This window comes from Gadus chalcogrammus, chromosome 18 (assembly GCF_026213295.1).
Source record: "Gadus chalcogrammus isolate NIFS_2021 chromosome 18, NIFS_Gcha_1.0, whole genome shotgun sequence".
NCBI classification, from domain to species: Eukaryota; Metazoa; Chordata; class Actinopteri; order Gadiformes; family Gadidae; genus Gadus; species Gadus chalcogrammus.
In genome coordinates, this window is record NC_079429.1 from 3,925,803 (window position 1) to 3,951,959 (window position 26,157).

At 48.5% G+C, this 26,157-nt stretch overlaps 3 protein-coding genes across 4 annotated transcripts in view; 1 reads left to right on the forward strand and 2 right to left on the reverse strand.

Annotated features, from left to right (window-relative positions):
• The window catches only part of LOC130371669 (uncharacterized), a 201,418-nt gene that overhangs the window by 64,418 nt on the left and 110,843 nt on the right, over positions 1-26,157 (forward strand). The window lies entirely within an intron of this gene.
• On the reverse strand, positions 3,548-18,948 carry osbpl7 (oxysterol binding protein-like 7). 2 transcript variants are annotated; one of them, XM_056577516.1, is made up of 22 exons: positions 18,717-18,948; positions 16,706-16,916; positions 16,114-16,257; positions 15,716-15,769; positions 15,510-15,623; positions 15,229-15,369; positions 14,488-14,665; positions 14,188-14,306; positions 13,882-13,971; positions 12,928-13,063; positions 12,718-12,806; positions 11,998-12,172; positions 10,720-10,869; positions 10,098-10,234; positions 9,084-9,221; positions 8,664-8,727; positions 8,211-8,289; positions 7,070-7,214; positions 6,020-6,170; positions 5,192-5,318; positions 4,283-4,405; positions 3,548-3,656 (listed from the first exon to the last, which is right to left on the reverse strand). In XM_056577516.1, exons 2-22 carry the CDS (start codon positions 16,835-16,837, stop codon positions 3,548-3,550), a joined length of 2,595 nt encoding a protein of 864 aa, XP_056433491.1. In that variant the 5' UTR covers positions 16,838-16,916; positions 18,717-18,948. The 2 variants fall into 2 exon arrangements, with proteins under 2 accessions (XP_056433491.1, XP_056433492.1); XM_056577517.1 differs by having other exon boundaries at positions 14,488-14,644; positions 18,717-18,947.
• LOC130371676 (retinol dehydrogenase 13-like) lies at positions 19,175-25,954 on the reverse strand. Its single transcript, XM_056577529.1, has 7 exons — positions 25,793-25,954; positions 25,182-25,300; positions 24,648-24,803; positions 23,552-23,656; positions 22,697-22,909; positions 21,810-21,911; positions 19,175-21,304 (listed from the first exon to the last, which is right to left on the reverse strand). The coding sequence occupies exons 1-7, from the start codon at positions 25,855-25,857 to the stop codon at positions 21,024-21,026; spliced, it is 1,041 nt and encodes a 346-aa protein (XP_056433504.1). The 5' UTR covers positions 25,858-25,954; the 3' UTR covers positions 19,175-21,023.

A 26,157-nucleotide genomic window follows, 5' to 3' on the forward strand; every position in this document is an offset into this window, starting at 1 on the left:
CACACCTCCTACACTCCTTCACACCTCCAACCCTTCACCCCTCCTCGGCTCGGAGGCGGAGTGAGGCGACACTGACAGCCTCCGTTCGACACCGCTCAGCGACAGACTCAGTTTAGTTTGGCTGTCACCGTTTTTTTGGTTCCCAGCGTCCCGTGACCCTAAAGGACAGAGCAGGTCAAGGGTTTCACACCAGACGGGGGTTAACATCGAAGCAGTTTATCACCGATGCACAATAACCGAGTCTTCGTCAAACAATATAAATTCACCGGATTCAGTGATTCAGGAACATATTGTTGTCTAACCACGCATACAGTAAGTGCATGCATGCACGTGCACACACCCACACACACCAACAATCAAAGAGGAGCAGCCATCTTAACGGAAATGTGCACTGAATGCTGAAGCTGCCAATATTGATGCCGAGATCTCCTTTGTAAATTGTAAAAGTGTAAACATTTAAAAGAAAATGTGAAATGCCAGCAAATAATAACTCGTTCGTATTTGCCTTATGAAGATTTTTTTGGAGGATGGTGATGATGATGATGATGATGATGGTGCACATCAGACATTTTGTAACCTCCAACTTTCTGTGGAGCGTTACACGCACCATGTGACTGAGGAGAGCTTCAGTGATTGGTCAGCTGAGCCGCTGGACTGAGGACCGGGTCGGATGACCGGTGGTTTGAGTAGACTCAGGTCACATGACCCACGGTGCTGAGCACGCTCAGGTCACATGACCCGCGGTTCGAACAGACTCAGGTCACATGATCCGCAGTTCACCTCCTCAGGTCACCTGAACTGAAGGGTTCTCCTGAAGGGTTCAGAACTGTCGCAATATACTGACGTTAAAACGTTGAATTGAACTTTACTTCAAAGCTGAAACAACCGTCGAGCAACGTTTACGGAAGGGTTTCATGTTCTTAATCTCCCTGAGTTTATGTACAGAAGAAATCAATATTATGGATCTGTGGCACAATCAAGTGTCAAACTATGGTTATGTCTTATGCAGGACTTGAGGAAATGTTCGATTTTTATTTTTTAAATCTGCAAGGACAACCCAAAATGGTGATTAATATATGATTAGTTAAAATGTACAGTAGACAATTCTTGTCAATGTTATTTTAAGTGCAATTAAGAGAAATGGCATTTGGTATATATTTCAGGAGGGCTTTACAAAATCCTTTGATAATCAACCGCTTCCTGAAAGTGTAAATGTTTTGGATTAATGTTGTGTTACATGGTTTGTCATGAAGTAGACCGTCAGTGAACCGGACTCAGAGCTTACGTCCACGAACAGTAGAATGCCTTTAGACGCCTCAGGACCGCCCCCTGGTGGAGATCAATGCTAATACAATCAGCGCCTGACAATCGCCATTACAAATCAAATTCCCGTTTATGTATCCCGATCCTTTGTAATTGTATTTCTCTTATGTTTTCCAGATTTTTGTCATGGACAATACTGCAAAAAACATACTAACAGTATTTTCTTACAATCCTGTAGGCCTGTCTGTTTGGTCGAGAGGGATTGGAATCAGGGTCATGATGTGGAATCAGGGTCATGATTGTGAGATCAGGGTTATGATTATGGAGCCAGGTCTGTTTTTTCTATTTCTCTGAGATCCTGGTCTTAGATATTTTAGTTGCGAATTTATAATTCTCACAAACTAAGAATTCTGGAAACAAATAAAATAGCACGTGTCAAATAGAAAAAGATATGTTTGAAAGGGAAATCATTTATTTATTAAGTGTCAAACTTGTGTATTGTACGGTTGTTTTTTTTATTAATGAATTAAACTTAATTGCAAACCTCAAACTGGTCTAATGCTTTTTGTTTTGTTTAATTTGAAGGATATCATTTATAAATAATTGGCCATATAGCTTCTAAAATCGTGTCGGTTTTATAATTTAATTATTTATTAGTGCATCACTTTCTGGCACCAAGACATAAGAGTTTGTTTTCCTGCAATTCATCAAAAATGTAAATAATCATATTCAATGAAATTTAACCAATGTCCGTCCAATGAATTCTATCAGTGTATGTAAGTATTTATTTCATCATGGGTTCACATGTCTGCATTATGCGTCAGGCGCAGTCACAATGCGTTCAACTGCAATTGAAAATCATTAAAACACACTTGCTATGTTTTGCACGGATCTCCTTCCAACCAGTTGGATAAAACATTGACTGCTTCTGATAAAGAAAAACACAAAGAAAGTACTAATGTAGTAGGAGTTCTCCCTCCACCGGCCCCAGAAGGCGTCCTGCCCCACCACATCGCCTCGCTTCAGCAGTCCCCATGCTCGGTAGATATATGTGGTATATATATATATGTATATATATACATACAAGTAATCAAGTCATTCAACACCTTATACAAGTATAACTCGGATTTGTCAGGATGTGTCAAAAATATTTGGCCTGTTAAGCCCTTTTAAACTGTAATGGTGATTAAGGGCTATACAAATAAAATTGTGAATTGAATTTGAAACGTAGTTGGGGGGGGGGGCGTTAGTGTCAACCGTAGATTTACGTATAACATAGCTTCAAAACACGCCTTTATTTCCAAATCTGGCTGGACAATGCCTCCCATGAAGCCTAGGCAAGAGGATCCATACATCTATACATGAACTTGAGTTTGATTGGGGATTTGCAAATTCGTTTTTATATAATAAATTAAAGTAGAGAACCTGTTATAAAGAGAAGGGGGCGGGTCCTGTTAGATTTTCTCTTGGCATGTGATGCTAATCTGTTCACCTTCTAATTGGCTCAATCAATCAATTAAGGGGTTTAAAGGATACGCCCATGAACCAGTCATGGGGGTATTTAAAGGGGAGGTATTTAAAGGTCAGTTCCACCTAAAGGTTTAAAAAATGTGATCTGAGCAGTCATAACGGTCGTAAATGCTTTAGGAAGACAAACACATCTGTTCCACAGGAGCAGGTGTGAGGGGGCGTGGTCACACGTGGTCAGACCCCGCGTCCCACTCACTGGAGCAAGGGGCCCCAGCCAGTAGAAAAATACCATTCTGGTTCAGGGTTTTCAACAGGAAGAAGTCTTCCTTGATTTTACAGAAGTTCCCTGTTTAACAACTTTATGCTTTTAGTCCGACGGAAATTTTCACAGCCACTTCCACCTGAAACAGTGATGCTGGGGACTACCTAGGCTCTAAGAGACCAGAAGCACCTGAGGGTTGGTTTGCATGTTAGAGGGCGCCCTCTATAGGCCGACTGCTGCTTTTGCAGGGAACACCTGAGCTTGGCTCTGCGTTAACCTGGTTTCCTGGTAACCTGTTAACTATTCTATTGTTTTGGGTGTGTGGGGGGGGGGGGGCGTTTTGGAGGGGGGGCGGGGCCACGCCCAAAATGACAACAAATTAATCGGAGAGCATTTCTGAAAGGCTGGGTCAGAGGGGATAGACGTGTTCAGAGAGGGTAAAGATCCCAGCAGGCTCTCTGCTCTGCTGGGCTCCCAGCCAGCTCATATCCTCGAAGGATCTTCATCTCTCCCTCCTCCTCCTCGTGGGCGAGGGGGGGGGGGGGGGGGGGGTCACCATAGAGACATCCTCTCTACGTTGGCGAAGCCCGGCTTCTCGCGGAGCTTCCAGTAGCTTCCGTTGGTGTCCCACACGTCCCGGCCGGCGGCGTCCCGGCCCTGCCTGGAGCACAACACAACGACACACCGGTCGGCACTCTGCCATCTCCTCAGTAACACAACACCAGAGCACACCTTTAGGCCCAAAGCCGTCTCCACAGCAACACAACACCACAACACCGCACCACAACACGTCGGGCCGGCACCCGGCCGTCTCCACGGTAACACAACACAACACGCTGGTCGACCTTATCCGTCTCCTCAGTAACACAACACCACAACGCAACACGACAGCACTCCGGTCGCCCCAGCAGTAACACTGATGTTCGAGGCGAACGGCGGAGAAGAATTCCCGGAGGAACCTACAGCTGTATCAAGCACAGGCTGCTGTTGGAAAACATCTTCTAATTGTAGTTTGATATCAAGTTATAGATGATTGCTGTGAAGATCACAAAAACTGATCTTTGCGGGGAATGGGTTAACCTAGTGATTGTTAGTGCTTGGCACTTGGTTCCATGAACATCCACACTGTACCAACTGTACTTATTGTAAGTCGCTTTGGATAAAAGCGTCTGCTAAACGTGAATGCAAAATAAAATAAATAAAAGAGAATCAGCATTAACATATCTGATGTATAATTGTTATGAATCCTAATCCTGCTAAACAGGGTTCATGTGTTTCTGGTCGTACTTGAAGAAGCGGGGGATGTGCTCCTCCCCTCTCTTGGTCATCTGTCTCCGTCTCTCCCGCTGCATCTCCTCCAGCTCGTCCTTCTTCTTGTCCGACTCCTCCACCATCCCGTCCTCCAGCATCCTGCAGGCCCCGCCCACAGGGCATCCACCAATCAGACTTGTTCACTTGATGCTCACAATCAGCACATCATATTGGGGAGGGGGGGTGGGCGGTCTGGGGTGTTTGTGAGGGTCTTGAGGGTTAGTAAGGGTTAGGGTTGTTAAGGGTTGTTAAGGGTTAGGGTTGTTAAAGGGGACTTATTATACCACCAGGTGTGAGTGTGATTAGCCTTACAAGCCGTTTCGAAAATCTGCCTAATATGACATCACTAGTGGGTGTGTCCACCTAGATCTGTGCTGGATAGATCTATCGACCAGCCTACCCAGTGGACTGAAGTAAACATTGCTCATCTATCCAGCACAGATCTAGGTGGACACACCCACTAGTGATGTCATATTAGGCAGATTTTCGAAACGGCTTGTAAGGCTAATCACACTCACACCTGGTGGTATAATAAGTCCCCTTTAAGGGTTGGTAAGGGTTAGGGGACGGGGCTGAACACGAGGAGGCTTGTTTGGGTTATGGTTAGGGTAAGGGTTAGGGTTAGGGTCAGTGTTAGGGTTAGGGTCAGGGTTAGGGTTGGGGCTATGGTCAGGGTTAGAGTTGGGGTTGGGGTTAGGCTCCGTGCTGTGACTGAGAAGAGGCCAGCTTGCTGGGGTTATGGTCAGGGTTAGGGTTAGGGTCAGGGTTAGGGTTAGGGTCAGGGTCAGTGTTAGGGTTATGGTTAGGGTTAGGGTTAGGGTCAGGGTTAGGGTCAGGGTTAGGGTCAGGGTTAGGGTCAGGGTGAGGGTCCGTGCTGGGACTGACCGCTGGTCGGGGCGCAGCCGGCTGTCGGTGGGGGGCAGCAGGGTCTTCAGCTCGGGGGTCAGCTCGTTCAGCTCGATGGCGAAGAGGGAGAAGCCGTAGTACAGCAGGTGGTCTTTGGGCTGGGGGTCTGTGGAGGAGGGGGGCGGAGGGTTAGCTTCACGGGCGGCACTGCGCTGAGGATTAGCGGGCGTGGCGCCGGAGAGTTTGTTCCGTCTCCGGGGGGAGGACCTTTGTCTCACTGTGCTTTGAAACGGGCATCTGGACAGACGCCTGTCCCAGACAGACAGACAGTTATGGAAAGGCAGGGCTTGGTTACATGTTCGCCGCTAAAACGATCATCTCCCCAGTGTGTGCCTTGTAAGAGGTTAACCAGGGTGTGTTGATGGTTACCAGGGTGTGGTTATGGTTTACCAGGGTGTGGTCAGAGGTTAACTAGTATGTTTTTATGGTTAACCAGAGGTGTGGTTATGGTTAATTAGGGTGTGGTAATGGTTTACCAGGGTGTGGTTATAGTCAGAGGTTAACCAGGGTGCGATCAGAGGTAAACCAGGGTGTGGTTATAGTCAGAGGTTACCCACGGCGTGGTCAGAGGTTAACCAGGGTGTGGTTATAGTCAGAGGTTACCCATGGTGTGGTCAGCGGTTAACCAGGGTGTGGTCAGAGGTTAACCATGGTGTGGTCAGAGGTTAACTAGTGTGTTGTTATTGTTAACCAGAGGTGTGTTTATGGTTAATTAGGGTGTGGTTATGGTTAACCAAGGTGTAGTCAGAGGTTAACCAGGGTGCGGTCAGAGGTTAACCAGGGTTAGGGCTAGTGTCGTTGACTCACTGGGCTTCCAGATGCATTTGGGCGTGGGGAGCGTGTCGCAGTAGATGCCCTCGTGCCACAGACCCCCGAAGCGGTGGATGATGCTGCCGCCCTGGTCCAAAACCGTGCCCTGCACCTCGTTCTTGGTGGTCTCCGAGCCCCAGTAGCGAGCCTGCAACACACGCATGCCTCATTGCCTCACACCGTCACAGGAAGGTAGGGAACCCGGAAGGTCGTTGTGGGGGGGACGTACGGTGTTTGGCCTGTAGGTGGGGCTGGAAGGTCATGTTCGGAGCACTACAGATCTGCCGTGTTGATTGGGTCTGACTCGCAATCAGACCTGTCCATGGAGTGTGTATCTATGCGTCTGCTTTGTGTTGCAGTAGGAGAAGAGGCCAGCGTGAGCGAGAGCAGCAGCACGCAAGACCGGAAGCAGCAAACATTTTGATCGCGTGACACTATTTATGGCACGTAGCTATTCTTTAGCATTATTAAAACCGGGTATTTCCCAAGCACCAGTCTGACTCTGTCCCCTCTGTGCCAAGGAACCTTTACAGTCGTGTGTTCTCTCTTTATGACCGAGAGGGGACTCATCACATGCAGATTCAGTCATGGATGATTTACTATTTAAAATCCCAATGCGTACGATTGAGCCCTTCAAGTGAGTAAGGCAGAAGTCTAGAGAGAGTGTAACATAATATTAATAACTTTTAAAGGTGACAAATTATACCAGCCGGTGTGAGTTTGAGTAGCCGTTACAAGCCGTTTTGAAATCTTCCTCTTCTGACATCCCAACTGGGCGTGTCCACCTAGATGTATGACGGTTAGAAGAGCAACGTTTGCTACAGTCCACTGGGTAGGCTGGTAGACTGATCTATCCAGCAAACATCTAGGTGGACACGCCCACTTGTGATTTCATAAGAGGCAGATTATCAAAAATGGCTTGTAACGGCTAATCCCCCTCACACTAGGTGGTATAATATGTCACTTTTAATGTCTTACACCGCGTCAGCCATTGTCATTGAATCTGCGTCTGTGTGAACATGTGAACAGCTCAGCGGTGGCACGCACCTTAACGAAGGTGATCCTGCAGGTGCAGGCCGGGCTGCTGAGGTTGGTGATGGTCACCTCGCCGTAGTGCTCCAGGTAGCGCTGTTGGCTCAGCACGTTGTGGATGCAGGTCACCACCTTGTTCCACTCGTAGTGGTCGCCGTAGCTGAGCACAGGAAACACGGCTTAGTTGTGCTCACAGGCACCAGTACGCGTGTACGGGCGCACGTACTGTTAGAAGGTTCATTTCAAGTACATTTCAGCTCACCTCTCTAAGGCACACCAAGTGGTGATTCAGTGTGCTGGGTTGCTCCTTCCACTATAAATAGAGGGCTAGTGAGGCCTTCTTCCTTTGTCTCACCACATCCTCACCGTGACCAAGTGTGTGACGTGTTTGCCGTGCGTCTTTTGAATTTCCTTCAATGCAAGTTTGTTTTCTCTTATTGGATTATTGTTCGTTTTAGATATGATGTGATGGTTAAATGTAATCTTTACTATGTTACATTATGTTGTGAAGTACTGCATTGTCAAAGTATTGATGCTTGATGATTTTGATGCTTGCGGGAAACAGCCGCCTAGCGTGTAGAATAGTGTTAGTGTGTGAGATGCAATAGGATCAATAAACTAGTTCTGATGTTATTCGTTTCTTCATCGTGAATACTAGATGTTGAATAAAAAAGTTTTTAACAGTAAACCCAACCTAGGACCTGGAGGAGGAGGAGTTTTAGGGCAGAAGGAGGAGGAGTTTCAGGGCTGAAGGAGGAGGGGTTTCAGGGCAGAAGGAGGAGGGGTTTCAGGGCAGAAGGTGGAGGAGTTTCAGGGCTGAAGGAGGAGGGGTTTCAGGGCAGAAGGAGGAGGAGTTTCAGGGCTGAAGGAGGAGGGGTTTCAGGGCAGAAGGAGGAGGAGTTTCAGGGCTGAAGGAGGAGGGGTTTCAGGGCAGGAGGAGGAGGAGTTTCAGGGCAGGAGGAGGAGGAGTTTCAGAGCAGGAGGAGGAGGAGGGGTTTCAGGGCAGAAGGAGGAGGAGTTTCAGGGCTGAAGGAGGAGGGGTTTCAGGGCAGGAGGAGGAGGAGTTTCAGGGCAGAAGGAGGACGAGTTTCAGGGCAGAAGGAGGAGGAGTTTAAGAGCAGGAGGAGGAGGACGAGTTTCAGGGCGGCGTACGTACCTTGGGATCTTGAGGTTCACCATTCCCGTCGGCACGATCTCCAGCGACTTCCCCCAGAACTTGTTCTTCCACCGCTGGTCTGCGAGCAACAACCAACCAGCGCGCTGTTACTCGCCACGCAGAACAGTAGTACAGAGCACCAGAACCAGTACCAGAACCAGCACCAGAACCAGTGCAGAGCACCAGAACCAATTCAGAGGGCCAGAACCAATTCAGAGGGCCAGAACCAGTACAGAGCTCCAAAACCAGTGCAGAGCACCAGTACAGCCAGCCTCACTCCTTTACCGCTTTATTGGCCTGTTGTGGTTCGTATCATTTTGTCGTTTATTTTTAGTATATGGATATTACCTTACGTGTTAATGAATTTTGTTTGGAAGGATGTGGGGCATCAGCATTAGCCGTAGCATAAGCGTTACGAGTTAGTGTTAGTGTTAGCGTTAGGACGAGCCTCACCCTGCCAGAAGGAGAAGTTGTCTGACTCGGCGTGGCAGGCGGAGATGGGCGGGTGGTGGGAGACCTTGAGAGAAGAACAGAACAGTTAAAGACCCCCTGAGGATACGAGCTGCCTGAGACCCCAGCAGAGCAGAGAGCATGCTGGGAATCCAGGGGAGTCAATCAATCCATAACGTCACTTAAACTAAATGTCAATAGGATATATCGATCGTATTTATCCTATTCCAACTATTATTTGGTCAAAGGCGGCGCTGTGAAGCACACTTAACAATATCCCCTTCATTAGACAGATCTATTAGGCCTTAAATGTGCGGCTTAGTTTAAATAAGACGGCAGGTAAACCCTGACATGGATCCGACCGGCCCGGGCTGGTTCTGACCGGCCCCCGGCTTGTTCCGACCGGCCCCAGCTGGTTCTGACCTGCTCGCTGATCATCCTGAACCCGCGGTCTTCCCTCACACACTCATAGGTCTCCCCCAGCACCGGGTTGAAGGGCTTGTAGCGGTTCCGGAAGATCGCAGAAGAATACCCGGAGATGGCGAAGGCAGCGACATAGACCTGCAGGAGGTAGAACGGTTACATCACATCACATTACATTATAGAAGCAGAATCATTCAAACGTCTTTAATGCACCTCAGCTAAACGCACGTTGTCCGTCTTTAGAAGCGTGTCCGTGCAGAACTTTAGGAGTCATCATTTGAAGGCCTTCACGTCATCAACCTCAGGTGTTAAACTCTTTGGATGAAATTGCTAAATTAATACCACGTATGTAAACATAAAATCTTCAGAGACGTCATCCCAGGTGTGGCTGCTGGTCGCCTGGATATTGCCCGACCAAGCTCAATGGTAGATTGCACGTTGGTATGGGGAGGCAGCTGTCATTTTCTTCAGCACAAGAGGCGTGATCAATGGGCGCAGTTCATCTGACTCTGTACGCAATTGGATAGTCCTTCAACCAATCAGACCAACGATCGAAAAGCTGCTTGCCGTCGCTTCCCTGTCGTCATTGTGTTAAACCAGCCAATAGCGCACCAGGGGGAAAAGCCAGCTTTGTGATTGGCTCCAGTAAAAGGGGATCGGAAACAGAAAAAAATGTATTGCTCCTCTCCAGCCCCTGCTGCAGAGCGAATGCAAACCGACGGCAGAAAGGGCTGGGGGTACCCAGTCTACGTATTTATATTTTTCAAAGAAAAGCTCAAATCCCTTCAATACAAGGTTGTTTCACAGCTCTTCCTAGCTGAGTGTTGAAGTGTCCCTGAGCAAGACACTTAACCCTAACTGCTCCTGACGAGCTGGCTGTCGCATGTTGCATGGTTGACTCTGCCGTCGGTGTGTCAATGTGTATTAACCGATGTAAGTCGCTTTGGATAAAAGCGTCTGCCAAATGCCCTAATTGTAATTGTAATGTTACTGGGGAACCAGGCAAGGTCTCACCATCCTCTGGTAGGGGTCTGCCGTCCTGCTGGCCGTGTCCAGCAGCTCAGAGTACTCCAGCTCCTCACACAGCCTCTGCAGCAGGTTGATGGGCTCGTTCAGAGGGGCGGGCATGGACACTCTGGACAGGTCCTTACCTGGACGGGACGATGTGGTTCAGAATGAAAGGGCATTACAGGTTGTTTAGTAGCAACACGCACCAACAACCAAACTAAAATAACCATGCATTGATTGCTTTTCTAATAGTTCGAGTGGTTTAGGTTAACTGTTTAGTACGAGTTACTATTGGCTATTACCAGTAAGTGGGGCCGGTAGGTAGTTAGGCATCTTGCTCATGAATACTTCAGGTAGACTGTGGACTGAGGTGAGTCTGAGGCCAGTACCTTACTTTGAGATCAAACACCCCAACCACTAAACACCCTAATCACCCTAGCCACAAAACACCCTATCCATCCTAACCACTAACAAGCCTATCCATCCTAACCACTAACCAGCCTATCCATCCTAACCACAATCCAACACTTGACACCCAGTCCATGGTCTGATCAGAACACCCGAGCCCTTCTCTGACAGAAGAGGACTGATGGTTTAGGGTCTGCTGGTTCAGGGCTCTGCTGCCTACCGATGTTGTTGTAGAGGATGGCCATGAGGCCCACGTGGCTGTTGTCTGGACAGTGGGCTGGCAGCACGCTGCGGCGCCCCCCCGTGGTCTTGGGGACCAGCGTGCTGGGCGTCTGGGACAAGCTCGCCCGGTACTTGACGGTTTCTGACGCTGGCGAGACAAAGAGGGCAAAGGAGCATCGTGTAACATCTGCAGTGTTTCGGAATGGATGTGCTTCAAATGAGGTGAACGTCTATTGGATGAATCCACATCTGATCCCACGGCCACAACAACCTTAACCCGAAAGTCCGTTGCCCAGTCCTGTGGAAACGCTGTGCCTGTGTACCCTGCTGTGATGCCATGACCTCCCTACTGTCAGGGGGAAGACCTCACAGCTCTGACCTCTAGCTCTGGTTCTAGCTTTATGACCTCTAGCTCTGGTTCTAGCTCTATGACCTCTAGCTCTGGTTCTAGCTTTATGACCTCTAGCTCTGGTTCTAGCTCTATGACCTCTAGCTCTGGTTCTAGCTCTAGTTCTAGCTCTATACCTCTAGCTCTGGTTCTAGCTCTAGTTCTATCTCTATGACCTCTAGCTCTGGTTCTAGCTTTATGACCTCTAGCTCTGGTTCTAGCTCTATGACCTCTAGCTCTGGTTCTAGCTCTAGTTCTAACTCTATGACCTCTAGCTCTGGTTCTAGCTTTTTGACCTCTAGCTCTGGTTCTAGCTCTATGACCTCTAGCTCTGGTTCTAGCTCTGGTTCTAGCTCAATGACCTCTAGCTCTGGTTCTAGCTCTAGTTCTAACTCTATGACCTCTAGCTCTGGTTCTAGCTCTATGACCTCTAGCTCTGGTTCTAGCTCTAGTTCTAGCTGGTTCTAGCTCGATGACCATAGGGCCGTGACCTCACGGGTAGTACACCTGGTTTACCAGCAGGCTGTGCCTGCAAGAACTGTACCCATGCTGTGTTACAGTTAAGGCTAGTACCGGTACTGTACTGGTACTGTACTGGGTCTGTACTTATACTTTACAGGTCTGTACTCTCTGCGTCCCGCATCCTGTACTTTAATGGTTCTGTACTGCATTGGATCTGTACTGGTTCTTTTCTGTAGTGGTTCTTTACTGGTACTATACTGGTCTGTACTGGTTTTGTACTGGTTCTGTACTTGACTGGTTCTGTACTGTACTGGTTATGCACTGTACTGTTCGGTACTGTTCTGGTTCTTTACTGGTACGGTACTGGCCTGTACTATACTGGTTCTGTACTGGTCTGTACTGGTTCTGTGCTGGTTCTGTCCTCACCGCGCCCCTCGTCCGGCTCAGAGTTGCTGGTGGTTCCTTCGCTGAGTCCTGATTCGTCGGACGCTTCCGACCAGCTGGCGCGCTGGACGTCATCGCTGGCGTCGAAGAACTCCTCGACCGAGTCGCTCAACGAGGGGGGGCCGCGGGACGGACGGCCCCCTGCTGCCGCCCCCGCCTGAGGAGGAAAGGAGGGAAGTTAGAACGAAAGAAGTGAGAGGGGGGAAATAAACAGTGAGCAAGAAATAAAAGAGGAATGAAGGAAATACAGAAAGAAACGAAGTAAACAATGAGAAGGCTCTGATTCCTCAGAGAAGGCCTTCAGAACTAGCCTGGCTATTGCCAGACCAAGCTCAATCGTAGAACGCACGTTGGTCTGGGGAAGCTGCTGTCATTTTCTTCAGCTCAAGAGGCGCGATCATCGGGCCTAGTTCAACTGACTCTGTACGCGATTGGCTGCTTGCCGCCGCTTCCCTATCGCTATGTGTTAAACCAGCCAATAGCGCGCTGGGGGGGGGGGGGGGGGGGGGAGAAGTCAGCTTGGCTCCCGCAAAAATGTATCGGAGACAGAAAGAAATGTATTGCCCTTCTCCAGACCCTGCTGCAGGGCGAACTCAAATCGCCGGCAGAATGGGCGGGGCTACCCAGTCTACTTCAGAACAACCCAATGAAGGTCTACGATCTCCTTCCGAGACTGCCCTTATCTCAGGTGTGAGAGCCTACCTCCGGGGGGGCGTTGGGCCCCCACGCCTCCTGGAGCCTCTGCCGCTCCGCCGCCAGTGCGTCATGGACCGTCTTGAGCGAGGCCAGCACTGCAGCAACACGACACAGGGGGTAAAATGGTAAATGGTCAATGGACTGCATTTATACAGCGCTTTCCTAACCAGTGGCCGCTCAAAGCGCTTTTCAATGTGCGGTCTCTGAGCTACCGACCTCTCAGGGAGACGGTGCAGAAGTCCTGCTGGGTCTTGCGGCTCTCGTTGGACTCCCCGCTGGGAGGAGAGAGCTGGGAGCAGACGTAGTCGGGGATGGAGGCCACGGAGGAGGTGCTTAGGTGGCTGGAGGACAGCTGCAGGAGGTGGGGGGAAAGGTGGAGGTGTTGGTGGAGGAGGTGCTCGCGGAGGCCGTCGTGTTCTCCACCACTGAGAGTCGGGTGGAGATCACATCTCAGGCATCTTTGGTTGTTTCTAGGTCTTTCCACTGTGTCATTATTTGAGCTGTATATTAATATTAAATGGAACTACTGGGATAACTTTATTAACCATTACTGAACATTGATTAACAGTTCATCACAAGTTAACTAATGATCTAGTTACCATTTACGAATGGTGTACTTTGTTCACTAACATAATGGGGTTCTTGTTAAATAAGGTCATAATGTTAACATTATTTAATAGGGTTAAGATTAACCCTAACACCTATTGACTGGTTGATGAGGTATAGTAGGGTTAATGATTCTAACTGAGGCTAACTGGGGCTAATGGGTGTAACTGGGTCTAATTGGGGTTCTACAGGGGACACTGAATGAACTATAACAACGATCCTAGAAAGAAATGTTTTCCCAACAACTCACCGATTTAGTAATCCCCCGAATTGGCTTTGGATTGGAAAGACGCGGATCAGATACTTAAATACTAAAACATGGATTCTTAAGCCACGATATGGACCATTCCCCAAAACTGATTCATTCATTAAATCAGCGATCGATGAGTATTTCATATAATGCCTGTTCAGATATCTCCAGGTATTTAAGGTGAGGGTATTTCTGCCTTCAAAACATCGAGAGTGAACCAAAGGCCGGCTCCTCGGTGACCCTTGACCCTGGATCTGACCCCTAACATCAGCAGCCCGGTGTGAGCCAGAGACTCCCCATCCCCAGAGACTCACCATCCCCAGCGCCTCCACCCGGGACAGGGTCCGGGAGTGGCCCCACACCCGGCAGGATTTGGACTTCTTTGGCTTCTCCAGGCAGAGGTTCTGGAGGGAGGTCAACATTATTTATTAGGATTTATTGAGGTACATTTTTGGGGGGTTTTGAGGTAAACGTTATTTATTACAATTTATTAAGGTACATTTTTGGAGGTTTTTGAGGTAAACTTGTCTCCTGGTACCTGTACCATGTGACGCTGTCTCCTGGTACCTGTACCATGTGACTGTGTCTCCTGGTACCGTGTGTGGTTAGTCTCCTGGTACCTGGATGCTGATGATGCGCTGCAGCTCTCCGTTGGAGATGGGCTTGCGGTTCTCCAGGGCCTGCAGCCTCTCGGCCAGACGGCTCAGCTCAGAAACGTCCAGCTGGCAGCGGTTCAGCTCTGACACCCCAAGGAGAGAGACCCCCACATCATGTTAAAGGCTCACGCTAATCGAATGGACCGATTACATATGATTGATATGAAAGGATTTATTTTATATACATTATTATATGAATGATATACGCTGAATGGAGGATACATATTTATCTATATATGAGTGCTGTAGGCTGCATGTCGTTACCGGCGACGCAGCTGTCAGGGTCCTGGCTCTGCTGCAGCCAGGCAGACACCTTTCCGTTGGCCTCGGTGCTGGCCCCCTCGGGGCCCTCCGACGCCCTGGCTGCATGGGGCCCCTCCGAGGGCCTGGCCGCGGGCCCCGAGTAGAGGCCCGGGGAGCTCTGGTAATGGGGGTACAGTGGCTGAGATTGGGGAGGAGGGAGGAGAGGAGGAAGGAGAGGAGGAGAGGAGGAGAGGAGGAGAGGAGAGTATAGGAGGAAGGAGAGGAGGAGAGGAGAGGAGAGAGGATAGGGCAGGTGAGGAGAGAAGGAGAGGAGAGGAGAGAGGATAGGGCAGGTGAGGAGAGGAGGAGAGGAGAGGTGAGGAAGGAGAGGGGAGGAGGAGAGGAGAGGATAGGGCAGGTGAGGAGAGGAGAGGAGGATAGGAGAGGAGAGGAGATAGGATAGGGCAGGTGAGGAGAGGAGAGGAGGGGAGGAGAGGAGAGGAGGGGAGGGGAGAGCAAAGGAACAGAGAGGAGTGGAGAGGAGGAGAGGAGAGGAGAGGAGAGGAGAGGAGAGGAGAGGAGAGGAGAGGAGAGGAACCGAGAGGAGTGGAAATGAAGAGGAAGATGAGAAGGGCAGGAGATGGAAGGATTGAAAGTGGAGAGAAAGAGTAAGGAAGGAAGCAGAAAATAAGATGAAAAAAGATGAAAGAAGAGGAGAGAAACGGAACAAAATGGCTGAGGTTTATTCAAGGCGATATTTACCAAGTCTCCATTCTGTTGGGCTAATCCCGCCGGAGTGCCGGCCTGGAGGTAGCCGTTGTGACCGAGACCCTCGTTCTTCTTGTAAAGCCGGTGAGCTTGTAGCTTCGTGACCCAGATGTAGAACAGCTCGTGGCTCTTCGCCTTGAGGAGATGAAGAGTAAAAACGATTCATAATGTGTTCCCGATCATCCCATTGACCTCCTCTGTACACACGAGGTTTATGATGTGATATGTAATGATGTGAAGTGTTCTGGGAAGGGGGGCGGCGGCTCCAGGCACACCTTGACGTGGTACAGGATGTCGCCCGTGTCCAGGTCGATGCGGTAGGTCTTCTTGTTCATGGACATCACAGCCACGCTGACGTCCAGCGAGCCCTGGATCCTACCCCTGGAGATCTGCACGAGCACAAAACGTTGGCGCGATTATCTCAAAACATTATTTTACTAAAATCAGACTTTTATTTTTAACTTAAAAATGGTTTACTTACATCTTGTTGATTTTTGGAATACCGCAAAATCCCTGCTTCCAAAACAAAATATCTCTGGAAGAATGACAAGATCACACATTGGCAATTAAAGAACACTTCCCAATAAGGGTACATTCATCAACCCATCCTAATAATTTACTAATGGTCGTCATGTTTGTTAATGGTTAATGTTAACTAAAGTAATAGTGTTCATGAAAACTAACTAAGGTATTAATGAACACATTCTTTAATAGGACTAGGGTTAACCTTAATGCTATTCCTTACCCAACCCTAACCGGAATGATACAGAATATTGCTTATACTACATAAGCTAATGTCAATGAATGAAATAATGTACCCTTCATGTACAGTGTTGCCAATACATTTCAAAATAAAAGCTGGAGTGCTGGATTCCCCACCTTGTGCCAGCCTTTCAGGGGCCACTTCCTCCTCTTCAGCATGTAGCCCTCACAGATGCCAGGAACCGTCATGTCCGGAGGTTTGTCACTTCCTGTCTGCACCTCCATGGGCAGCTCGTCCATCACCTCCCAGTCCTTGATGTTCTGCAGACATGGAGAACATCTGGTTTGGACTAGAATACCGGGAAGATGTTGGGATCTTCAGTGCACTTTTTATTGCTTGAACATCCTGGTACATGTAGCACCAGACTCCGGGAGGAATTTATAAATGTTTGAATGTTGATAAAAATCTTCAGAATGGATGCTGTCCTATTTAGAAATTATTTATGCCTTTCAGATCCGAAAAGTGATCTGAGTAAAGCAACCAGCGGCTGTCTGTATCGTCTTCCCTGAGGAACGGGGTCTTTCAAACATTGGGGCTCTTCAGAGCCCGGGTCCTTTTACCGTCTCGGCTCCAGACGGTGTTTGGTTTCCCTGCCACCCTCCCTCCCAGCGGATCACATTCAGGCTCTCAATCTGAACGTCTATCGGTCGATGCATCGCCACACGGCAGGTCATCGACTTGACCCTTCACCTCTGACCTCCTCCTCACCTGTCTGGACTGGGGGGACGAGGCAGTGCTGCTGCTCCGCGAGTGGCAGGGCTTGTTCCAGGAGGGCGGCGCCTTCTCCAGCCCGCTGGTCATTGATTGGCTGCGGTTCAGCGCCGACGAGTAGGACTCCATTTTGAGTGTAGCGACGGTGGACTCTCAGTGGGATGAGCTGTGCTCTGCCCGCGGCGGCTGGCTCATGTTATGACGACGTCTGGTTCAGGTGGGTGGGAGGACCGTCAATCAAACGAATGTTTAATGGTGTCACACATATGCAGCCCATAATAACACAACACAACAGAGCAACCCTTCCCAAGCATATTTCTGATTGTTTCTGATTCGTTTGAAAGAGCAAATCTATAACATTCAAACGTTAATCATTGTTTTGTCTTCTCTTTTATGCATACAGAGTAACGGACCAGTTATTTATTTCAGGATAACGCATCTTCTACTGTGCTCAGACTACATCACAATAGGGGGTGGGGGGGAGTAGGAAAACTAATATTTAACTTCCTGCACTCTGGGTTAGATACAACGCATCACAAGTCCCTCAACCTAGTAGGCATGAATGGGTTGGGTACTCTGTGGAAGGACTTCACCTCCAGGGGAAAAAGCTCTGCCACACAATGTTCCTGAAGCGCAGGCATGCTGCTTTATATTGAGACCAGCCCTTGGGATAAAATGGCTGCCATGTCTCTAACACCCCAGCGGCCCCGCCCTCGAGGAGCAGATTAACAACATCCCACTAATTGGCTTTTATCAAGAGCCGTTTTTAGCAAGCTGTCAGAGGGAGACGCAGAAACGAGATCACAGGAGCAGAGAACAAGGCCAGTGACAGCTAATGAGACGCTGGCAGCAGGCCTGCCAGGACTAGGAAGAGAAAGAAGCTGTAGCACATGTAGAGCCATGTGTAACCCAAAATGCACGTCCATCTTTAGGAGGTCAAAACAAACATGCCACATTACATCGTCTGGCTACATAACTTTAAATCCAACAGTGACTTCCTTAGACACAGATATTTCTGAATGCACATGGTCAGTTTTCACCATCAAAACACCTCCTTATTCTGTATAAAACATTCTTCAGAATAAGTAACCAAAGCGTGATTGTCAACGTTGGTGCCACCAGGTGGCTAACTCCTGGAACAGAGGTAATAGATATCTTGTTTATTTTATAGACAGACTTCTCTGGCCTGTAGTATAAATGAGACCAGGTGGTCTGTGTGGCATCAGTATCACATTGTAGTTAGAACCAGTAACACACACACACACACACACACACACACACACACACACACACACACACACACACACACACACACACACACACACACACACACACACACACACACACACACACACACACACACACACACACGCGCGTTATAGTCCGCGACCAGTTCCCCATTTCAATTCTGATGAGGAACACTTGTTAGAAGAGGAAGGACAACAGTAGGGCGATTGTGTGATGGAAAAACACCGATCCCTGTATGCCAAGTGAGAGCTAGGGTTCTGGTCTTGCATTATTTAACTGTTTGGTCGGGTATAGGCATGCTGGGCGTGACGTCAGGACAGGAGAGCTGGGCGTGACGTAAGGACAGGAGAGGAGAGCTGACCTCGGTCTGTGGCGCGCGGGGCCGGAAACGAGATAAGGGGATTTGCAGCCTCTGAGCTCGTCTGCTAAAGGAAAGAATCTCCTTATCAGAAGAGCACAGAAAACCCGTCCGACCTGTGTCGCAGACAAGAGATCCTGTGATATAGATCTCTCGGTAAACAGCCTACCTGTCCTAGCCCTGGTCCCCCATCCAGTTACCTGGCTTTGGTAAAACACAAGTGTCCCATGGTGCAAACTATCAGCCCCATAATGCAGACCTTGTCTTCAACAGGCCGATACAACAATCCCCAAGTTGACGTTGTCAAACGTGTGGATGTGTAGCCTGAGGCTAGGGTTCTTGTCATTGAGCATAACAGAGACGCTTTGGAATCTCTTCGAGTGGGAATGTTTTCTGTCTTACCTTCGATTCACGTCCGCCTTTCATCATATACCGCGATATCCCACCGCAGAAGCGTCCGCGTCACTCGCTCTCCCATCTAAAAATTAATCACGCGATAACTGATGAATCGGGAATATAAAAGTTGACCAGCCGGGCGTTACAGTGCCCCTGCGTGTCCCGCGACTCCTCGGCGGCTGACGGCTGCGTCCTCCTTACGCGCGGAGAGCTGCGCGTCTCCAGGTGCCAGACGCGCCACCCGCGCGTCCTCGTTGATCCGCATTAAGGATTTACTGGTCTGGGCCGTGGCCAGCGAGGACGGACACGAGGGTTCAGCCAGATTCACACGATCACGTTGAGGCATAGGAAACAACATTAGTCTAACGATGTGTGCATTTGGTATGGTAATCATTAAGGTCGATAAGGAATTTTAACTTGGTTTAATAGTTACATTTCTAATCTTTAAAGGCAGTGGACAACTGCCTCTCAACGCTAATTAAAAGTTAATCATGCTATTGAGTTTCATAAATATGTGGTAGCCTATATGTGGTAGCACATAAAACCTAATTAATTGGCCTCATCTGTAGATTAGTCCTCAGCTGTCTGTTTGAAACACACACACCAGAATAATTATTATTCTGGGTTGTGTACAGTAGTGTACAATAGTGTTGGAGCGTTCTTTAGAGTATAGTGTATATTGTGTTGTACAGTTGTGTATTATAGTTTATCATAGTGTATATATAGTATACAAACTTAACATATATACTCTTAAAATGTGCCCATGATTGTTTTAATAAACTATGAAAACTTTTTTCATCATTTTCAAAAAAGAGATGGAAGTCTTCCCGAAGTGAAACACGAACAATATGGCAGATTTCATATTTGTACATTCATATATTATGGTTATCTAGTCACGTTTTTTTCAAGACATTTAGCTGTTTCTTTTTTAAGTTAGGCTTCTCCATTTCCAAGAAATAAAGCTTTCAGCCACCAGGTGTCACTACTGCCCCAGGTTCTTAGGAGAGATGATGTAGTACAGCTTTGAGCCACCAGATGTCTCTACAGCACCAAGGGCCTAGTCGTAACTGCGCCGGGTCTAGCCATGCGCGGCCATATGAATGTTCCATGAAATACGCATATCACCGCGTTGCTAGGATACCTCGCGCCGACAGCTATTTACAATTTTGCTTGACATGCTGTTGGACACCGGAATAAATATTTCATTCTTTCATTCAATGTCATTCATCAATTGTGTTAATGCATAACAATAAAACACTGCAAACAAATGTAATTAAAATAGGTATTTGTGTTGTCTGGTTTACAAGCAGGCATTTTGCCGGGAATGGTTGTTTTTGACAGAAGCAATGCATTGAACATCAAGGAGCTAATTGAGGTGTTTTGAGACTGTAGGAGAGATCTGTTTAATGTGTCGGCCTATATAAAAGCTATATATACATAACTAAAACAATATTCACAACTGATTAATAAGTTCAGCACGGACTGGGGACTGGGGAGAGGGATTCTCTTGGAGATGCAGATGTTGTGCAGAACAGTGCACGCAGCTATTAGTGTGCAGACCCGATCTGGGTGCATCCGCATCTCCCCACGAAGGCAGTGAAACCCTCCGGATAACCCGACAGGCGGTCGATCTGTGAACACTGATCATATCGCCGGCTGTGTTTTGAGATGCCCCGTTTGCATAGAAGCGAAGCGCAATGAAATGTCCAATGGATTGCTTCTGTCCCTAATTACTCTTTCCCGTCTAAATGCCCGCGCGTATGTATTACACGTGCCATGATTGCGCTGGATGGATCGGATGTAACTGCTATAGAAACAGCCGGGAATCGGGACTCTACGCCTGCCCCTGACCAGGCGTAGGATTTACCCCTGGTCTTAGTGAAAAGAACGCTAAGCCCAGTTGGTGCAACCGGCGTAACGGTTAGGTCGGACTTAGAACGCCAAGTTACGAGACCAGGCGTATTTAAGACCAGGCTTACGCCCATTTGGCGCAACCCAGCCCAGGTTCTTTGGAGAGATGATGTAGTACAGCTTTGAGCCACCAGATGTCACTACAGCACCAGGTTCTGAGGAGAGATGGTGGATGTTCCCATCCCCTGTCCAACCCGTCCACACAAGGGTAACGGATCCGATCCCGGCGTCTGCACATGACCACTGACCCCCCCCCCCCCCAAGTGCTCCTTAATGACCTGCATCTCACGGGGAGTCCCTCTAATAAAACCCTTTTCAGAGTTCATAGTTTAAGTCTCGAAGGTCGTTTCCATAGCGATCCATCGCCGGGTCCCGTGGCAGCCAGAGAGGGCCGCGCCTCAGTCAGTCCACTACGACCCCCGCCCCCCCGGTCTCTGTAGGCCCGGGGGCGGGTCCCGGGGCGGTCTGTCCCGGGGGGCCGGCCTCCAGACCCAGCAGGCTGCTGCTGGCGTCCCAGAGGCGGCGGGCGGCGTCCGGGTCTAGCGCCTGCGGGGCGGGCTCCGTCTCCGTCAGCACGTCGTAGTAGCGGCCCGTCACGGCCTCCAGCTCGGGGGCCACGGAGAGGTACACGCTGGGCTGGGCCCCCAGCGCCGGGCCCTTCACCAGCAGCGAGAAGAACGGACCTAGGAGGAGGGGAGCTTAGCCGGGCCGTTCACGTGACAGGGCTCTACCTTCTATTATCAAATGTTTTGCACCATGAGCCATAATTGCGACCATTATATTGTACTTGTGTTAGCCTTAAGCCTAGCTCAGTCACCATACCATACCACACACCACGCTGGGTAATGAGCTGCATTGAACACAAGAAGATCTATTGAGAACACCAAATCCATATTTCCTGTTATTTTGGTGAAAGTAATGCAAAAGTAATGTAAAAGTAGTGTAATGCCTTACCATTCAAAGACAGTGATATTGTAATGTAACTAATTACTTTGAAATGACAGTAACAAGTAATAAATAATGCATTACTCTTTTGAAGTAACATGCCCAACACTGAAGAGGTCTGAATAGATGAGGGGAATTTAGATAGATAGATAACAGGTATAGATAGATGAGGTATATAGTCAGCATGATGAGAGGTCTGTGGATAGATGTATAGATGAGGGGTATATAGGCAGATGTTCTTACTGAGCACCGTGGTGGAGAAGGGCGATTGGTGGAGGCCCGTGTGTCTCCCCAGCTCAGTGGACGCCACCCCAGGGTGCACACAGTTCACCGTCACCCCAGTACCTACACACACACACACACACACACACATATATATACAAATAAAAAGTATTTATATATATATATATATATATATATTAGTGCTGTCAGTTAAACGCGTTATTAACGGCGTTAACGCAAACCAATTTTAACGGCATTAATTTTTTTATTGCGCGATAGACGCAATTTTTTTTTTTTTTCTTTGGCTCAAAACAAAGAAGCAGTAGCCTGACTGCCATGTTCAAGGCAGTATGTTTGTATGTTCATAGTTTAATTGCGCTATAGGCTTTTTTTTTGTATCGTCCTGTTTTGATCAGTATATGCCAATGTTGTTATCAATAAAAAAACATTTGCCGATGCACTTCTCCATGTTGATAAGAGCAATAAAATTAGAAAAATTAATGGGACAAAGAAATCAAGGGATATTTAGCGTAGAAAAAATAATCGTGAGTTAACTATGACCTTAATGCGATTAATCGCGATTAATGTCAGAGTTAACTCACGATTATTTTAATCACTTGACAGCACTAATATATATATATGCATATACATATGTAAATAAACACACACTACACTACATTTATAATAATCACACAATTTGCAACAAACTTTAAATGTATAAAACATACACACATATATATATAAATAAATACACATCTTATATATGCATAAATATATAAACACACATATTAACCTGTATGTAAACACACACAGACACACACTGCCCTGTAGCCCCTTCTGTAACGCCGGCACTAAGCGCTAGGCGGCAAGGTGCTAGGAGGCTAAGCGGTTAGGCGGCTAGCTCTTACCCCGGAGCCGCGCGGCGAGCTCCCTGGTGAACAGGACGTTGGCCAGCTTGCTCTGGCAGTAAGCCCGCTTGGTATCAAACTTCTTCCTGTCCCAGTTGAGGTCCTCGAAGTCCATCTGCCCCACGACATGGGCCAGCGATGACACGTTGATCACCCGGCTGGGGGCGCAGTCCTGCAGCTTCTCCAGCAGGAGGTGGGTCAACAGGAAGTGGCCTATCAAGAGTTGCAGACAGGATGTGATGTCACGCACGTTCCAGGACACGACCACAACAGAACTGGAATGAAATCATTCGTATAGAAAATATCATTTCAGATTGATAACCGATAAACCAGCTCTAAACAGCACCAGAGGCAAGCTCTTGGTCAACCCTGACGTAATATGTGTTTATAAATGTAATAAAGATAAGAACGTATGGAAATAACAAATGTACAACCTTACTTCTGCATGATATTACTTCTGCCTCCCCCTTACGCACTTATTGCATGTTGCCCGTCCTGGCACTTAAAAATAGTACTCAGCATTGTGTAGCATCTTATCCTGGCTGTCTTTGTTGTGTACGGGGAATGGGTTAAACTAGCAATTGTTAATGCTTGGCACTTGGTTCTATGAACATCCTTACTGTACCGACAGCGATATATTGATGTTTCTCCTTCTTCTGACAAATGTACTTATTGTAGGTCGCTTTAGATAAAAGCGTCAGCTTATTGCCCAACATGTAAATTAAATGATTCCCATTATTTATGGCTGTGGTGTCATGACTTCTCTACGGGACGTTCGTCCAACGCTTCATTCGGCTGGGAGCCGCGGCCGCAACAACCGAGGGACGGTCGGAAGCTTCTAGAAGGGTTCCTCACCGAGATGGTTCACCCCGAACTGCATGTCGAAGCCGTCCTCCGTCTTGCCCGCCGGACAGCGCATCACCCCCGCGTTGTTGATCAGGATGTCGACCCGCCGCTCCTCTGGGGAAACAAACCACCGTCAAGAACCAAACCACACCGGTCAAGAACCAAACCACACGCGTCAAGAACCAAACCACACCCATCAAGAACCAAACCACACCGGTCAAGAACCAAACCACACCGGTCAAGAACCAAACCACACCGGTCAAGAACCAAACCACACCGGTCAAGAACCAAACCACACCCGTCAAGAACCAAACCACACGCGTCAAGAACCAAACCACACGCGTCAAGAACCAAACCACACCCGTCAAGAACCAAACCACACCCGTCAAGAACCAAACCACACCGGTCAAGAACCAAACCACACCGGTCAAGAACCAAACCACACCCGTCAAGAACCAAACCACACCGGTCAAGAACCAAACCACACCCGTCAAGAACCAAACCACACGCGTCAAGAACCAAACCACACGCGTCAAGAACCAAACCACACGCGTCAAGAACCAAACCACACGCGTCAAGAACTAAACCACACCCATTAAGAACCAAACCGCACCCATCAAGGACCAAACCACATCCATCAAGACCTCCCACTATAGGAGGTCCCACCCTCAAGGCCTCCCACCATAGGGGGTCCAAAATACAGACCTCCCACCATGGGGGGGTCCCAGCAACATGTCCTCCCACCAGCTCAATAGGGGTCACACCCATTAACAGAGAGTTATAGAACGCAACTGTCTCTGTCTGCCCTGGCTGCTTATTGGACCAAGGAGCGTCTCCATTGGTTGACAGTGTTCTATCCTGGCAGGTGAGTGGAGGGCAGCCTGGCTATTGGTTGACAGTGTTCTGTCCTGGCTGCGGATTGGATGGCTGTTCTCCTATTGGTTGAAAGTGTTCTGTCCTGATGACTGGCTATTAGCTGACAGTGTTCTGTCCTGGCATCTGATTGGCTGACAGTGTTGTGTCCTGGCAGCTGATTGGCTGACATTGTTGTGTCCTGGCAGCTGATTGGCTGACATTGTTGTGTCCTGGCAGCTGATTGGCTGACCTTGGTTGATGGCCTGGGCGAAGCGGCGTATGGAGCGGACGGAGGCCAGGTCCAGTTCCCGGGCGTAGACGTGGGGGTTCAGGGTCTTCCCCCGGATCTCCCGCGCCGCCGCCTCACACTTCACCAGGTCCCGACATCCCAGAATGATCCGACCCCCTGCCGGCACGGTAATAGCAGAACATGATTGTTAACATTTTGTTTTACAACGGGGTCAGCCCGTGCGAAGAGATTAAAAACAAAAGGGACCAAAGGCTCAGTTAGGGTTCCACGTCGACGCAACGCAAGGACTCCGCAGACGCTTCGACGCACTCGTGACCCTGTTTTGGTTCTGCGTCAGGTTTCAGTGAGCGGACCAATCACAGCCCTTGCTGCTGCGTCGCTTCTACGCAGAGTTATAATTTTTGGGAGGCGCGCGTCCTGGGTCCGCAAGGACGTAATGGGTCCTCAAACCCCCTTGCGTTGCGTCGACGTGGAACCCTAACTAAGCCTTAAGAGAAATGTCTATGTCGGATTAAATGCGACTGCGGACCACACCTCTCTTGGCGAGCTCCTGGGCGGTGGCCTTCCCGATGCCCGTGTTGGCGCCTGTGATTACCACCGTCTTCCCCGGGATGGTTGCCTTGCTGGGGCACGGGCCCCGGGTCACATAGTCCCTGGAGAGGGGCAAACAGCTCAGACCAGCTACACCACAAACACCGGACCCAGGGGCTAGCTTCTGCTAACGATCCCTGCCTTAACAACACTGTGTCAGTGAGTTAGTGTTGCTCCAATAGATTCGATCCCAATCAGGAATTAATAAAGTCCTATCTTACTGTTGATATTGAATTGTATGATTCTTGAAGATAAGAGACAATAAGACCACCCCTGATCCGACCCCCTCCCCCCCCACCACACACACACTTGTTTTAAAATAAGTTGTACAGGAATTAGACAATAATTGCACAAAGCCTTACAACTACAATGCCAATCGTTGTTTTAGTTTGTTATCGCTCTATTTTGTTAATATTATTGATATTTAAGGCGTACATGACTAGTCCTGTTTCCTTTACTTTTGAGTTATGTTTGAACCTTGAAGTTATGTTGGAGGGTGTAACCTACCAGTAACCAGTGTCTCTCATTATACAAAGTACATCAGTGATACTCACTTCAAGAGAACAGCAAACCCCACAGCCGTTCCGAAAGCAGACAACGGTAGGATGTATTTGCTCATTGCGGCCGGTTTACAGTTATAAAATAGACATGAATAAAGTAATGTCAAACATTATGATACAGAGAGACAGTGCTGCAGTCCAGTCAACACAAGGTCACATGGGCCGCGCATGCTGTTGTCGTCACGACATCGAGCCCCGCCAGGTGCATGCTGGGGTTTGTAGTTTTGTTTTAGGGTGTGTTCGAAACCGCGTACTTGCTTACTACTCGTACTAACTATGACGTCAAATTGAGTAAGCGAGAACTTAGTAAGCGAGTTTAGGTAAGCGAGTAGTATCCGAATGTCTTCTACTTCCGGAAA